This window comes from Tubulanus polymorphus, chromosome 1, assembly GCF_964204645.1.
Source record: "Tubulanus polymorphus chromosome 1, tnTubPoly1.2, whole genome shotgun sequence".
Classification (NCBI taxonomy): Eukaryota; Metazoa; Nemertea; class Palaeonemertea; order Tubulaniformes; family Tubulanidae; genus Tubulanus; species Tubulanus polymorphus.
Window position 1 is genome coordinate 28,751,318 of NC_134025.1, and position 17,143 is coordinate 28,768,460.

The following is a 17,143-nucleotide window of genomic DNA, read 5'->3' on the forward strand; positions in this document are numbered from 1 at the left end:
AAAAGTAGACCACTTTCATAAATTTCTTCACACACCCGATTGGAATGACATACGATGAATATATTCACTTTACTTCTATCAAAACATATTTCTATTGATTCTAAGTAATGATATTTGTCATTTCAGTCGATTTTAAGAAATTAATTATATTCGACGAGGCGTCCTTCGGTTTTTCACATCGAGTGAGCCGAGCCGATGCGGCGCTTACCTCGTCGTGCACGCCGTTCGCGCATACTCGGGTAGTAGGGAAACTCCATTGAAATTACTTCCGGGTTACAAAAAATAAAAATATCATCTTGAATTAAATGCACCCGTAGAGCACATATATGTTGGATTAAGTTGATTCAACCGCTAAAGTAAGGGCTAGCTAGATATACAGTTAAATTACACTTGAGGTCAACAAATTATGGCAAAATCTGTGCGGTATAAAGGGCCTATTTCCCCCTCCTCTCCCGGCCCTGTCTCTTGTGTGCTGTCTCTCTGTACGTGTGTTTGTTTGCCGGGCTATCTATCTGTGCCGTGGGCTGACATTTATTTCAGAAAAGAAATGATCAAATTGATATAATCAAAACAATGGCGGAAAACCACACATGCCACCACTAGTCTAGTGTCGCTAATTGCCAATGGTATGCCAGACCGGCGAACAGGCCTCCCCACAGCCTTACAGGGCCTCAAACGCTGAACAAAGTCAAAGTCAAGTTTATGATTTTAGATGCTAAATGTGATGCGTGTTTTGGGAAAAATCTGATTGTGAAATTTAACCACAGTCTATTTAGTCTGAATACCAGGCAGGTGATGTACTACTGGTCATTTGGGAACAATGGCTAGATATAAGGAAGTTACCATCATGATTCATGTTACCCCGATAAAAATCATTCACCCAATTCATAATCATATAGTCACGTTCATATTTATCAATGAATTTATTTCAACAGGTTTAGTGTAGCGGAAAGAGCTGAAAAATGGATATAAATTTTATCGAAAGAAAACTTTCTTCTGGTGAAAGGTGTATTGCTGTATCCTTTTTACTACACTGCGTATGTTAAGGCGTTCTGTTATATGGAGCCTCGTAGGGATTTTCTCTCACGCTAGATTTTGATCTATTATATGTTGTATAGATTCAAGCGCTATCTGTATTACACAGCTGTGTGGACGAATTTGAATGAGAAACATTCAATTATCTACGTTTCATTGAATCAAATGATATTCAATCGAATTACAAAAGAATTTCATGCCGTGCGAAAAGATTTTCCTTAAAAGATTATGATAACAGTTTGTAGAAGCGGGATTGGTCGAAGGATGGTTGAAAACCAATAGGATTCTAGCTTTAGTTGAACGTGATAAAGAATTTGGGTACGAAAAATTGTTCCGTTTGTTTTTAGCGGTGAAAACATTTGACCATGTTGATAAATTATTGATGAAGATCGTTTTGATTTCAGACTGTTTGTATTATGTTTGAAGAGTCCGACTGCTCTTGACTCCAGTGATATCCTGTTTAATCGCGCTTTGCCGATTCGATCTGACTTCAAATATATTTTCGGTAAAACTGAATTAAGTTATTCATACATGATCGATAAAAAGTTTGAAAGTGTGAATCATTTTTTTTCTAAGATTCGTTTTATTCTATGTTTTACAGATACAAGTTCTAATCGACCAATAGGTATGTTAATATAAATATGAATTTAGTTGAAAAACTGAATCAGCTCATGGGCGAATGTATGAAATGTTTTTTGTATATTTGTTTAAAAGGTGGAGAGGTACCGATAAAGATTACTAGTGGTCAAGAAGATTTCATATTTGAAGTCTCAAATGGCTCGAACGCGAATAAATTCTTTTCAAAATTAAAGCAAGCGCTTCAAGATACGTGTAATATCAAAGGTATATTTTTTTACAAAATCATACTAGTTTTATAAACCGGTTTTACCTTTAAACCTAGGGATCATTCACTTAATAAAATCAATTGGGAATATAATTTTCAAATCAGTTACCGGTAGATACGTATTTTCTGTCATTCTAGTGAACGGTCTGCCATCTTCATTCTCGTGGCTTGAGAAATACAATCAACCAACGCCAAACATCAGTACGCCTAGTCATGACTGTGAATCTGCTGCTGCTGATATGTTTGATCCGTTACGCATCACGATCTCCGCTGATTCCAATGAAACTAAGAAAACCAACAATGACTGCGATGAAACGGGTAAATTGAAGATGAACTGCATATCCATTCATCACAAGTTCAGCCATATGATGGGTAACTTTTCATTTGAGTACTTTATGTAGATGGAAATTATATTCGTAAGATTGGTGTTTTTCAGATTGGCCATGGAGTCGTGTTATTCAGCCAAATGCTCAGAAAACCTGTCCAGTTGTCAGTAAGTATAAATTATTATTTGTTATAAATGTACTGATATCTTGTTGTTCTAATGTCTGTTGCAATCTTGATGAGGCTTTTGTTTGTTCGGAATTTGTAAAGACAAAATTGTAAAGAAAATATTTTTTCGGTTTTGGTGTCACTTTACACTGTATTATGATAAGCGTTATCATGTAGTTTGCCTTGTTCTCAGGTATTTTCTGTAACAGTCAATTCAGTTTTCAGAAAACCTTGAAAAATCTATCAATGTTTTTTAATCATTTTTTCTGCAAGCTCCTCGAAGTCGACAGCGGGATTCAGTAAATCTACCCATTCGATGGAAAAGCATGTGCTCCATAATTCTTGGTATTAATCAATTATTTGAGGTCGCTTTGGTCAGTTGTAACTTGCAGATGCCTTTTGTATATTTCATATGTTCATTGTAACATAATAGTTTTATGCAAACTCGACTTTGATGCTATATATAAACATAGGACTAGCAATCGGTGTACAGGCCATTTTCTGGTTAAAGGCATCTGTAGGTTTTCAGCCAATTCAAAAGGAAAGGTTAAAGGAAAAACTTCAAGTGAAAAATCTATGCTTGGCACACTGCAGATTAGCGGTTTGTCCAGAATGGATGGAGTTTGGCATGCACTCCTAAAACTTGTGTTCTTTTTATAAGACATTTAAGAGTATTGAATTCAATTTCTTTTCAAGAAAGAAAGATTTGCTATAAGAGTTGAATAAAAAATAGAGAAAAACAGCCTCACCGAATTAGCTGAGGGAGGTGTAAGGAATCTAGTAGGCATAATGGAAAGATACAGTACTTTGTTAGCTTAGACTTTAGCAGTTTAACCAGTTGAAATGCATCATAGAACTTATCGTACTTGTATCCCATTCATTTGTGCTTCGCTTATGAAGGATGTCTGTCAATCCACTCTGCACAAATGCTTAGCCATATTATAGATTGCTATAATATGGAATCAAACCTTTATTTAGTGAATGCTTGGCTCCCGCAAAAGTATGCACTCAAAAGAGGTATTCACTATTACCAGGTGCACGGTTAAGGCTGATGCAGAATATTTCATCGTACACTATTGATGTAAAGATTTATATCCATTTTTCAAAAAGGTGTTTCCGAGGCACATGCGAATAGCTCTACAAATAAATCTCTCGGTTTCGAAGATAATTTCACTGATATGGCGAGGTTGACTGTTCGTGACAATGATTCGATGTCGATGTCATCATCTATAACATCACTCAGTAGTTCAACTACTCTACAAATGTCGAAGTAAGCAGAACGTTTTTATTATGATAGGGTTTTCAATTGATTTATTGCTACACCTGTTGTTAGTACTGATAAACACATACTGGTATGAGTAGTATTTGATAAACAGTGGGGATTTCCCACTGTTTTCCAGTAATAAACAGGATAAGCTCATGAATGATATTGATATTGTGTGCATATAAGGGTAGCTGTAATGATAGCGATTAAATGAATTGTTTTTTTCACAGGAGTCTGGATGATTTATCCGATGCTTTGAGTGGTCTACCTAGTCATATTGCCGGTGTAAAACCTGTCGGTGCTCGTGATTTATATATAAAAGCATTCATGAAGAATAGAGAAAGTGAATTTTCGACTATGAAACCAATGAGGTATTGAAACAAGTGGATTTTGTTAGTAATCCAATTTCGGGTTAGTTTAGTATTCAAACGAGAAGTTTCAACTAAATGTTTGAAAATTAATTTCAGCGTATTCTGCGGAACATGGAATGTAAATGGTCAACAAGCATCAGTAGGTCTTCATCCGTGGTTAGCTCACGATGAAGACCCTCCTGATGTTTACGCTATAGGGTAAGTCTCCATAAAACTGCCTTTCAAACTAAACTAAAACTTGTAGACTATTTTTGTGATGTTATTCAAAATGAATCTTTAGATTTCAAGAATTAGATCTCAGTAAAGAAGCGTTTATATTCAATGAATCGGCTCGTGAAGAGGATTGGTATAAACAGGTTACGCAAGCATTACATCCTCAAGCCAAATATAGAAAGGTATCAATGAATTCATTTTGCTGGTGGAAATAATCTAAAGATTAAAATCCACTCTATACAGAACAGAATTTATCCATCAAGACGTTTCTCTGACCTTTTTGGAGGCCATAGTCTAATTCATGTCAAATAAAATTTGCTTTGATATTTTAGATTTGTATTTATAGTGGTTTTAATTGTATAGTGCATCTCTATTTCTGGGTGTACGGGCTAATTTACTATGACTAAGCTTGTCTTGTTGTTATTACTGGTATATTATGTTATTACTGGTATATCGTGTATATTTACGGTACGCTTATTTTCTGAATTTAGGTTCGGTTGATAAGATTGGTCGGTATGATGTTGATAGTTTTTATTCAAGACAAACACGTGCCTTTCATCGCGGATATAACCTCAGAATCTGTAGGAACTGGACTCATGGGTAGAATGGTTAGTGAAGGAATTATCAGTTCCAGCAGCGCACTTAGAATTGATATTTTCACACTGGTTTCTCCGGAGCAAGGGTAACATTTTCTGTCTCTTATTTTCAGGGTAATAAAGGAGGCGTAGCCGTCAGGTTCAGGTTGTATAATACAACTATTTGTTTTGTGAATACGCATTTAGCGGCTCATGTTGATGAATATGAGAGACGAAATCAGGTAACATAAAACAACTTTTTTGATGTAAACAAGTTCAATGAAGTATGATTAGATTGTTACGAATATTTTCATTGATGTTTAGGATTTTAGAGATATCATGGAGCGACTGTCATTTGGAAAGGTTGACTGTTCAATTAAAGATCACGAGTAAGTGGTACTAAATCACATATACGGGTAACTGTATCATAACTTTTATCATTTGCGACATCATAAATTCACCGTTTCTCATTTGATAGTATGGTATTTTGGCTCGGCGATCTCAATTATCGTATCAGTGATCTTGATTCGGAAAAAGTCAAATATCACCTGACGCGAAATGAGTACGATGTTCTCTTACACCATGATCAGGTATTACATGAATATGTTTTGCTGTTTTGATTGAGTGAAAACAGTAAACACTTTTTCATTTATTCACTGTCTGTTTTCTATATCTATTTAGCTTTACGTTCAAATGCAACAAAAACGAGTGTTTCAAGGTTTCTACGAAGGAGAGATCAATTTCGCTCCGACTTATAAATATGATCCTGGAACTGATAATTGGGATTCCAGGTAAGTGAAAAATTTACGTGTACCGATATTTTTGTATATTTCTCTGAGATGTAATGAGAATATTTTGTGTGTTTTATCAAGTGAAAAGAATCGTCCTCCTGCCTGGTGCGATAGACTACTATGGCGTGGTGATAGTATACAGCAGCTACAATATAGAAGTCATCCAATATTGAGAATTAGTGATCATAAACCTGTCAGTGCAATATATAGTGTCGGGGTAAGTGATTTTACTATTCTTATCCTTATTTTCTGATGAATGATAGAAATCTAACTCTTTTCACTAGTGATGTTTAATGTTTAGGTAAAAGTGATAGACTGGCCTAAACACAAGCGAGTTTTTGAAGATGTGATGAAAAAACTAGATCGATTGGAAAACGAATTTCTACCGCAAGTTTCGCTGGATAAAGTTGAGGTATGTAAATCTCTTTATCAATTATATGGAATGTTCATCGTTTAGTAACATTTAATTATTATCTAATTGATTTTCAGTTGAAGTTTGAGAAAGTAAAGTTCATAGAACCGCAGTCTCATACACTGACTATTGCCAATACAGGCCAGGTAAGCATTCATACCTGGTACGAGCCTGGTTTAACTAGAAAACTTTTTTCAAGAATGGTTTTATACGTTTACAGGTTCCAGTTCAGTTTGAATTCATCAATAAACTCGATGATCAATCGTATTGTAAACCATGGCTCAATATCAAACCACATAAAGGATGCATAATGTCTGGTAAATATCTCTATAACTGTCTCTCTGTCAAAGCCTTTCTCGAAATCATACCGTAATAAATGGTGTATATTTTATAGCTGATAGTATTGAGGTCGAGGTAGAAGTTTACGTCAATAAAGAGACTGCTCCTAAACTAAACTCCGGAGATGATAATATAGAAGATATATTGGTGCTACATTTGGATGGTGGAAAAGACTTTTTCATATCCTTTTATGGCCACTACCATTATATGTATGTCTATGTGCATTTCTAGTAAAAGCGTCTATTTCTTGCCAAATACTTTCTATAGGTTTTTGCCTTAACATTGACTCACATTTCCGTGTCAGGGGATTATATCCCGAGTTGTTTCGGTTCCTCTATGGAAGCATTAGTGCATATGTATGGACCTATTCGAGAGGTTCCAACTGCTCAGTTGATCGACTTGGTAAGCTTTAATTTCTTCATCAAATCCAAATCATTTCTAGTTCGTTCCTTCTTTTCTAATGAGGTTCAACGATTACATTTGTGCACAGGAGCATTTGTCACCGTTGGAGTCGCCGATATCAGAAGTTCCCGGCACTGGAACTAAATCGCTGGACATTCCTAAAGAAATCTGGAGATTAGTAGATCACATATATAACAATGGAATGCAGGAGGTAGGTCCAGGTCCTGGCTTAATGATGCTCTTCTAGTGATCTTGTCAGAAATGATTTGGTTCCATTTTTCATTTGCAGGAGGATCTTTATCAGCAGCCTGGATTACACTCAGAGATTCAAAAAATACGGGATTCCTTGGACACAGGACTTCCTGAAGTCATACGTATCCTTTCTATACTGTTTCTGTAATCATTTAATATATCTAGCAATTGAGACTATGATGTAACAATCTGGCGATTGTTTGACTGCCTTAACTGGATGAATACAGCTGGGTCAATCCATTCCATATCAGAGGCTCTATTAGTACTTCTGGATTCTTTATCTGAGCCTGTGATACCATATAATTATTACCAAAAATGCCTCGATCATTGCACCAATTATCCTATCACTAGACAGGTAAGTAAAATTGGCATTTCTAATCTGAATTACTACGAATCAAATACATCTAATGTAATATGTAAACAAGTATATTTTGTAATTACAGTTGATATCTGTGCTGCCTCCAATACACAGAAATGTATTTCGCTACATCTGTGCATTTCTACGCAAGCTTCTTGAGTTTACTATGTATAACAATTTGGATGTCCACTGTTTAGGTAAGTAACATACAGTAACATACGACAGTAAACTTTACGCACGTCAGATCTTAATGGACCATAAAAATTCGTCCAATTCTGATTGATATCCAATTTAGATTTTTTAAATTTCATTAATCAGATCAGAAAAATTTATCTAAACTTTCGACGCAAGTTGTCATTTATTTGTTCTTCTTTATTGTGATTTTAGCTTCTTTGTTTGGAGCTGTGATATTGCGAGCACCTCTTGAATCGAGGAAACAACTTCGCGTTACGGCTAGCGCCAATCGAATGAAGACTCACGAATCCGAAAAGAAGAAAACTACGTTCATGAGCAATTTCTTAATCAATGATGATTGGTTGATCGAAACAGGATAGAATCGAAACGCATGCGTTTATACATAGACTACTGCACCAGACACTTGATGTACACTTTTACTGATTAAATCGTATTTATTTATTAAATGTGACACCAAAAAAAGAAACTGGTTGAAGGATTGTTGCACTTGTACATGTGAAGATACACACAATTACATCGGGATGACATGTATAGTTACGAAAGGATTGGTTTTTGGATAGTTATAGATCTAAATCATCATCAATGATTGTAAATACACTTGCACTAAATCTCTAGGGAGGAATTCATTCCGAGAATTGATTTAAGCTGTAAATCTATACAGAGAGATGTGCGATGTTCTCGAGAGAAAGTACGATTTACAATAGCTCGTTGATTTTTACTTCAAAGGCAGTTATGAGTATTAATCTGAGTTGATAAAGTAACTGATGAGATTGCTGAATCATTTTCATGTGTTTGCAACTACCGGTAATTGGAATATTGTAAAAAAAAAAGCTAGGCGTACTGTATGTCATTTCGGATTTTAACAAGATAATTTTGAAATTATTTGAGTTATAAGCGTTGCGTGTTATGTAATGTAATGTTTAGGAAAATACCTAGCAATAATAAAGTTCTTTCACCTTATAGCAATTATTTGATGTTTATACAAATAAGATAATGATAGGAAGGGTTGAAAAGGTTAAGTTACGTGTAATGTCATATTGACAATTGTTTGGAGATTAAACGCATCACAAATGATTTTAAAATAGATAAATTGAAATATGTTTGTATTAACATAGATTTCTCATACATGTTTTGAATCAAAAAAAGGTATTTTTTAGTATACATACAATCTGTTTACTTAGGTCTTCATAGTTCTACTGCTTATAATTGTCAGATCCTGAAAGACTGATTTATATCCCAGTAGGTTACAGCTGGGATATTTTACTTTGAATTGTCAGATTTTGATAACAGTACCAAAGACATTAATTTCTTTTTCCATTTAGGGTGAGCTATTCTGTGGATACTTTGTTTGTAGGAGGTTTCAATGCTGATTTATACCAGTAAAATATATTGGTTATATATTGAGTACTTTACTTGCTATTCATTCGAATTTGTTTTTAAAAAGTTGCTTTTACTCACTCTTTGATAACTCAAACATCAGCAGCTCTTCCCAAATACATAGAATTTTTTTACGTACAACAAAATTGTTTTACATATTATGATGCTATCCAGAATAGATTTCAGCTATGAAAAAATAATGTAAAAATATTTGTAAATTCTGAATGCTTGATAATGCTAAATATATAATAAAAACAGCCCACTGCCAAAATATTTATCAACGTAAATTTAATCTTTGCTGGTTGGATATGAATGAGTGATCACCAATTTTTCGGTTTTGGTTGATAATACAAAGGACTCACACGAGGCAGCTAAGGACATTGAGCTCTATTGATACTCGATCACAATGAATGAAATAATGGAATACCTGTCACATTTCTGTCATAGAGCATTCACATTGAGGTAATGATTTGCTGGACTTGGAAACAGTAACACGTATCTATCCCATGTTGCATACAATTAGCTCATTTCAGTAAAGTTTCTTATTGACATCTTTCAGAGTTAAACATGGAGATTTTTGCAAGGTACATAGTGAAGGAGAGAGAAAGAGATTACACATATAGGAAATCTCTCAGGTATGTTAGAAACTCGTTTTGCTGGAAACCCTGAACATTATGTGACCTTGATGGGTTTCCCTTGATATTCTGAGCTCGGTTTTATAAACTGGTATTCACTTTAAATCAATTTCTTTAATTGATTCATTGATTGATTACTCGTAACCTCTGGCTTTAAGAAAATAGCAGTTTGTAAAACTGACCCCATAAGAAATGATGATCCCCAGATCACATCTGATCAAGGTATGTTAGTTTTTTTTAACTACCGGTTATCAAATCCATATACATGCAATCTATTTGCTCTGTTTTATAGAATCTATTGTGGCACTTGGAATGTGAATGATCAATCTCCACCTCAAGCTCTGCATGCTTGGATTGTTTGTGATGTAGAACCACCAGATGTATATGCTATTGGGTATGTAGGCTATTCGAAAGTGGTATTGGGTTATTGAAACCTTCTTGATGAATATTGAAACATAACCCTTTTCTAGCCTTCAAGAAATGGATCTCAGTAAGGAAGCATTTCTTTACAACATATCAAGCCAGCGTGAGGCTCAGTGGATAGACAAACTATCAATGTCATTACACCCTGATGCAAAATATGAGATGGTAACTATTCCTTTCTTTCCAGTCAGAAATCAACGAACTTTTTCTCATATGATTCATTTGGTTCTGTAGGTTCACTATGAACGATTAGTGGGAATTATGTTGATGGTGTTCGTTCAAGAAAAACACATGCCATTTGTAAAAGAAGTGTTCACAAAGAGTGTTGCGACTGGTATGATGAATAAAATGGTACATACCCACACATTGTACATTGTTCACCATCGACATAAAGTAGTGGCAGCTTTTATACAAGTATTTATGTTAATTATTTTGTTTTACTAGGGAAATAAAGGTGGTGTAGCATTGAGTTTAAAGCTGTACAACTCATCGATATGTTTTGTGACATCACATTTAGCGGCTCATCTCGAAGAATATGAGAGACGAAATCAGGTACGGTTCAATTTTTTCTATTTGATTCTTGAACTTACATACCATTTCTAATTTGAAATATTAATTCATTGTTGTATTTTTTGCAGGATTTCCATCAGATATATGATAGAATGATTTTCATCGGCTCAGAACTCTATACTATAGAAAGCCATGAGTAAGATGTTTTGACAATTTATGATATTGATTCCTTGTCAATATTAATCATGAAATCGTTTTCATTCAAGATTTATCTTTTGGTTTGGTGACCTCAACTACCGCATTGATGGAATCAATATTGACGTTATAAAAGAATGTATAGCGAAAAAAAATGATTTGGATTTGATTTATTTATTCGACCAGGTAAAAGTTACAAAGCTAAAATTTCAAAACAGATTGCTCTAGGTTTTTTCATGGCTTTTTCCAATACATACATATTTTACTCATGTTATGCCATTATAGCTTAGAACTGAAATGAGAAAAGGGAATGTTTTTAAGCGATTCGAAGAAGGCAAACCTACTTTCAATCCAACTTTCAAATATGACCCTGGAACAGACAATTGGGATTCAAGGTATCAATTTACTACCTCTGCCACTTGCCTTTCAAATGAATTGTGTTTGATGTTATTTTAGTTTACTTTACAGTGAAAAGAATCGTAAACCAGCCTGGTGTGATAGGATTTTGTGGTGTGGATCTCACATAAAACAGTTAGAATATAGAAGTCACCCGATATTAAGAATCAGTGACCATAAACCAGTCAGTGCTTTATTTGATGTTCAGGTACCAGTATATGTTCATATTCGTTAACTACTTCAAATTTCATGATAAAAGTCTTATCTCATTTTGTATAATGGTTCTCGTTAGGTTTCAGTCATAGATGACAACGCTTATAAAAGTGTAATGATTGAAGTTATCAATGAACTTGAAAGAGAAAAAAAGGAAAACCAACCAAAACTTACAATTAAAGTTGATCCTAATGAGGTATTTAACATTAAGAATTAATTCTAATGATTCTAATCTACTATATAAACTAATGAAATAGTGATCATGGAAATGTATTTTACAGTTGCATTTTGAAAATGTTAAGTTCATGGAACCTCAACTTAAGAGGATAACTATTACAAACAATGGGAAGGTAGGCCGGCTCCCCAAGTTTTGAACTTGATATCATACGTAAGTAAATGTATGTACATAAATCTAAAATGCATACGCTATTTTCCAGTATCCAGTACAATCTAGATTTATTGAAAAATTGGATGGAGCAATAAGTCTACCTTGGTTGAAAGTATACACCCAAGACCTATGTCTCCAACCTGGTAAACGAAGTAACCTGATGCTTAATTTAAGAATGGAATAATTGTTTTAGAATGCTTTAAACTTTCGTTAATTTGTTCCAGGGCAAGAAATAAGCATAGATGTGGAAGTTTTTGTTAATATCGACTATGCAGGGATGCTAAGTAGCGGAGACAATGTATTAGAAGATATTCTAGTTCTTCAGGTTGTGTCAATGCCTGATTTATTCATATCCTTTTTGAATGAATGGATTTCTATTGCTTATAATTAAAGTTTGAGACCCTCCATGATACTGACACATATAATATGCACAATGAAATCTGATATACATATACCATTCAATCATTATATATACATGTATGTACACCATTATGTTGATTACCTACAAAATCTTATGTTGATTAACTACAAAATCTGTATAAAAATCGTTAACAAAAATTATATCTCTGTGACTGGTGGCTATACAAATAGCTGTTTTGGTTCACCACTAGAATCGAGACAGCCAATGAAATTAGTAAGCTTAAAATAGTCAGCAATTTATTGATCATGTAGATGATTTCGTATCGACATCATTCTTTTCTATATTCAATAGGAATACAGACCAGAAATAACATCTAGCTCCACAGACAATGCTAGAAAGGGTATTTGCTTCGAGGTTCCCCTCGAAATTTGGCGATTAGTTGATCACATATACAGAAATGGTTTAGAAGAGGTAATGTTAGTTTTTATTTTTGATACCGACCTTACTTTCCTGCGTCTACTCAAAGCATTCAGTTCATTAATCTCTTGTGTATTTGATGGTTCTTAACTGTAGGAGGGATTGTTTCAAGAAGGTCTTTTATTATGGAACTTACAAACAATACGTGAAACACTAGATGCTGGTGATACTGAAGAATTTTGTATCTTTTTCTGTCCTTTTTCTGAGAGTACCATTCTTTAAGATTTCTGAACATGGTACAATTATTTCTTAACTTAACTCATCAGGTGAATCAGTTCATACAATTGCCGAAACATTGTTAATTCTTCTTGATGCCCTGCCGGAACCAGTTATACCTAGCAATTTCTACCAAAGATGTTTAGACAGTTGTAATGATGAGGAGTTAGCTAAAGAGGTACTGGTAATATACCATTGAGTATGCACTTTTGATTGCCAAAAAGTAGCCAGCTAGTGCATTTACACATGAAATATTTGTTATTTTAGGTCGTGTATAATCTTCCTCCCGTACATCGAAGTGTATTTCATTATCTTTGTTCATTCCTGAGAGAGCTCCTAAAAAATCAAGAATCAAATAAGCTGGATACAGAATTCCTCAGTATGTTGATCACATTATCTGGATAAGAGATGTCAATTGTAAAACATTTATAAGTACCTCACTTGGAATAACAATGTTATTTTTCAATTTTTAGCTTGGATTTTTGGCAATATCATTCTGAAATGCCCATTTGCCAAGACTAAACTCGGTAAGTTGAATAAGATATCATCATATAGAACTAATATACCGGGTACTGGTAGTTAAGTTTTTTTTTCATCTTTTTGTGATTGAATTTGCAGTGCCAAAATCTGATGGAGTTGTAAGGCGAGTGCAAGATGATTCTTTTAATGAATCGGAAAGAGTTGAAGAATTCATGAAACATTTTCTGCTGGAAAATACCGATGGTGATGCGGTGCCAGTTGTGCTCAAGGAGGAATCGAAACCAGCAGAGAAAATGAAATCCGATGATACCAAAATGATCAAAAGAAAGAAATTGAAAAACTGGTTCAAAAAGAAATCAAATCCAAACTCTTCTCAAACTATCCTTAAAAGTTCAATGATTGGGATCAGCCTAATTGTGAATCTGGATGCTGCTGTTGAAAACGAGGAAATATGGAAAGATTTTAGGGGCAATTATTCAAATTTTGTAGTAAAAAAACTGGAAGTGTAGAATGAGTGTCTCTGTTATGAATCAAAGCTTCTATTTGGTTTTGTTTTGTGTAATCTGATTATTCCAGCTTAAATCATAATAAAAGTATACCGGTACTCTTTGCTTAAAGTACGAGTTGACTTATCGTTGTTTTTTTCTACTGAATGGTGGGGTTCGAACCTGTATGCGTAAACCGGACTATGCTGAATAGGAATTAAACCAGGAAGTGCTAGTCTGCTTAACCTTTGTTTTTTGTCAGCTGATTTTCTGTTTACATGATTGATTTTTTAAGTGCAAGCACCCCGTAACTGGTATAAGAGATATACGAGCAGTACCTCATTGTTGCAGTATAAAATAAAGCTTCCATGGTAAATTGTTTTGGTTTTGATGACATTTCATTCGCCCACACCCAGCCATGGCCCATATTCCGCATGTAATTCACAGGGTCAGGGGCGGTCATCCTTATATTACCGAGATGACGTATTTTACCGAGATCAACCGAGATGAAATGAAATCATCCAGTATCCCTGGCACTATATATATTTTTATATATATAGTGCCAGGGATACTGGATGATCTAAGCTACAGTTCACCCCCAAACTTATGTTACGAACCCCTGTGTCGTGATATGATCAGACTATTTCTAGTTCAATCAGTCAATTCAATAAAAAAGTGGCTCACTTTAATTATTACTACTACTACATGCCATAATGAATGTAGACATATTATCCATTTATCGGATTAATTTGGTATATTCAAAATGAAGCGCTCAACACACTAACCCCGTATTGGCTCTGAAAGGAGCCTTTATAATTATTGAATATATGACATTACACAAGACGAGTGACTGCTCTGAATGAGTTCACAGTTCTGGGGTTATACAAAAAAAGATGGTTAAAGTTGGACAAATTCTATGGCAGCAATGCAATTTCAATTGTTACCTTTTATGACATTTATGCACCATTTAGACTAACTTTTAGCAAATGGCCCAAGCTGGGGTTAAAATGTGGATTGTAGGGTCAAACATTTGTAAATTGATAATGAACTCTTAGACTAAGATGATACAGCAGAGTCGTCGGAAGGAATTTTTCAGTGGTGAGGCTTATTTCTGAAGGGGGGATCTGGTTATAGTCTGGAGGTCTCTAGACAGGTGATGTATAGTTCACAGCAATTAGTGTTAGAAGTTTTAAGATAAAAGTGAGTTTATCTGATTGTTAGTGATTGTGTATAGTATATCATGCCACATTGTAGGGCTGGTATTTTAAATTGAACTGTTCAGGTAATTTGAATAATACCAGTTCGAGTTTCTTCCTTGTCGTTAAAAACCTGGCTATTCGTTTATACAAGGAAGTGAAATTCCCTATTCATTGAAATGATTGCAGTAATATTGTGAATACGTGGTATTAGCTTCGAATCGTTACTGTAGGGTGGTTGAAGTCAAGTTGAAGCATTTTCATTTTTCATTTTACAGTTTTTATTTCGAGATGCTTCTTCAAGTTTCGACTGTATTATTGCTTGTTGCATTATGGTAAGATATCAATTGTGTTTCAGTCGTTTTCACTCATATTTTGTGTTACATTTGATAAATCTTTTTGCTAGCATGAGTCAAGAATATGAGTGGGATCATTTAGTGTTTACGAGACAGTGGCCGCAAGGTGTTTGTATGGATTTTAACCACCAGGTAACGAAAATCAGTTTTCCCAAAGAATGTACATAAATAAATCATTCCTAGAATTGAGACTGTATTCAATTACTTCTTTTTAAGCATGAAGGAGAATGCTTCATTCCGAGTGACATAAAATCCTGGACCATTCATGGAATCTGGTAAGTATTTCTCTTTTTAGGGCACGTTTAATTAGGAAGAAAAGTGATATGTCACATGAATATTTTTATTCTAGGCCTTCAGAAGGAACTGCTCATGGACCTAGTGACTGTAAAATGTCAACACCGTTCGATGAAAATGCGATCAAAGTAAGTTTAAAGATAACTCTTTTAGTTAAAATGTTTTTCTCGGTCTGATTTAACCATAAGCAACATATGTGAAATGATACTTTTAGAGTCTGTTGCCAGCGTTGCACCATTTCTGGCCGAGTTACAAAGCCAATCAGCCAATGACGGGTTTCTGGTAAGTACATCAACAAAATGGAGAAGAGTAGAAATATACAAAGAATGTAAAACTTCATACGGGAATGAAATGATTATCGCAGGAAACACGAATGGGAAAAACACGGTCGATGTGCCTCGAGTCTTCCATCTTTATCTGGAGAGGCGAATTATTTTGGACGCACAATACAACTTCATCAGTTCTACGATATTGACAGGTAATGAATGTTTAGTCTAAGGTAAAGAGATTATTAGTAAAATACTTTCAAAAGTGGAAAAGAGATGAATAGAATAAAAACGAAATTTTTCATCAAAACTTTAATTAAATCATTGAAATTAGTCTAACACTTGTCTTAAAGCTATTTGAACTGTGATTTTCATTTATTCAGTGTATTGTCAAAGAATGGTATCGTACCAAGTGATGATAAAGAGTACAATGTAAGTGGTGTATTATGGAGGTTTTTTGGACAATTCTGGAAAGCATTGGTAAATATCTGTTATAGGAAAAAATTCTATTTTCAGTACGATGATATAATGAACGCTATGTCTGAAGGATTTGGACATCCCGTATCAATACAATGCTTCCACAATTCGGTATGTCTCAATTATATACGATTCAAAATCTACATTTACCATATATGAAATTCATGAAATTTTATTGATTCAATTATTTTAGTTGACTGGAAAGCAGTACATTGAGCAGATTGAGATGTGTATCGGTAAAGACCTGAAAGTGATGGATTGTCCAACAAGGCTCAAATACATTCCTCATCACAGATACAGATTATTGAAACGTTCTAATGGTGGAATGTGTTCACAAAACAAGCCTATTTATATTCCTCTTATTCAACATAGTGGCCAATAATCTTTGATATGATGAATCATTTAATCTTGAATTATACTTACCATCTACAGTAGACTCCTCTTTATTAGGTACTAATCAACTCGGGGAAAACTGTTTACAAGTTGATGAAATTATTATTTTTGAAAAGTTTTTCCTTGTCTCTAATTCTTAATTTGACCTATCCAGTGAAATTTAGTTTAAACGTTACAATACCAGGTAAGGTGGAGTTTACCTCTTATAGCCTTAGATTCTGTGCATAATTGATAAACTTATTCAAGATATGTTCGATTTATTGGAATATTTTCACTAATATCTGTAAATAATTGTAGTATTCATCAACAAATTTTGTATGAAATGTGTAATATTAGCTGTCCAACCTTACCTCAGGGTTATCTGCTGAATATTTATATATATTTATATATATATATATGTTATTTACACACTGAGCACACAATACAAAGCTTTTTTCGCTTTTTTGTTGAAAAAATAAAATG

At 34.3% G+C, this 17,143-nt stretch overlaps 3 protein-coding genes across 4 annotated transcripts; all 3 read left to right on the plus strand.

Annotated features, from left to right (window-relative positions):
* Positions 1-257: 257 nt before the first annotated feature.
* LOC141911534 (inositol polyphosphate 5-phosphatase OCRL-like) lies at positions 258-9,173 on the plus strand. 2 transcript variants are annotated; one of them, XM_074802526.1, is made up of 29 exons: positions 258-356; positions 936-1,016; positions 1,274-1,353; positions 1,440-1,540; positions 1,637-1,660; positions 1,750-1,878; positions 2,018-2,197; positions 2,316-2,372; positions 2,645-2,716; positions 3,482-3,641; positions 3,866-4,006; positions 4,103-4,204; positions 4,287-4,401; positions 4,711-4,827; positions 4,929-5,036; positions 5,119-5,183; positions 5,273-5,384; positions 5,476-5,585; positions 5,667-5,802; positions 5,887-5,997; positions 6,075-6,143; positions 6,218-6,314; positions 6,392-6,515; positions 6,627-6,738; positions 6,827-6,949; positions 7,028-7,112; positions 7,218-7,345; positions 7,434-7,545; positions 7,736-9,173. In XM_074802526.1, exons 2-29 carry the CDS (start codon positions 963-965, stop codon positions 7,900-7,902), a joined length of 2,991 nt encoding a protein of 996 aa, XP_074658627.1. In that variant the 5' UTR covers positions 258-356; positions 936-962; the 3' UTR covers positions 7,903-9,173. The 2 variants fall into 2 exon arrangements, with proteins under 2 accessions (XP_074658627.1, XP_074658633.1); XM_074802532.1 differs by lacking the exon at positions 2,645-2,716.
* A 245-nt stretch (positions 9,174-9,418) lies between these two features.
* Positions 9,419-13,810, plus strand: LOC141915385 (type II inositol 1,4,5-trisphosphate 5-phosphatase-like). The gene is made up of 20 exons (XM_074806895.1): positions 9,419-9,555; positions 9,848-9,949; positions 10,026-10,143; positions 10,213-10,329; positions 10,423-10,530; positions 10,617-10,684; positions 10,755-10,869; positions 10,969-11,078; positions 11,152-11,287; positions 11,372-11,488; positions 11,574-11,642; positions 11,730-11,823; positions 11,905-12,029; positions 12,243-12,314; positions 12,393-12,512; positions 12,615-12,699; positions 12,785-12,912; positions 13,002-13,113; positions 13,208-13,261; positions 13,353-13,810. Exons 1-20 carry the CDS (start codon positions 9,488-9,490, stop codon positions 13,721-13,723), a joined length of 2,289 nt encoding a protein of 762 aa, XP_074662996.1. The 5' UTR covers positions 9,419-9,487; the 3' UTR covers positions 13,724-13,810.
* A 195-nt stretch (positions 13,811-14,005) lies between these two features.
* Positions 14,006-17,110, plus strand: LOC141909318 (ribonuclease Oy-like). The gene is made up of 10 exons (XM_074799728.1): positions 14,006-14,070; positions 15,174-15,230; positions 15,302-15,383; positions 15,468-15,526; positions 15,601-15,673; positions 15,760-15,827; positions 15,910-16,023; positions 16,195-16,243; positions 16,328-16,399; positions 16,482-17,110. Exons 2-10 carry the CDS (start codon positions 15,187-15,189, stop codon positions 16,668-16,670), a joined length of 750 nt encoding a protein of 249 aa, XP_074655829.1. The 5' UTR covers positions 14,006-14,070; positions 15,174-15,186; the 3' UTR covers positions 16,671-17,110.
* Positions 17,111-17,143: the final 33 nt, after the last annotated feature.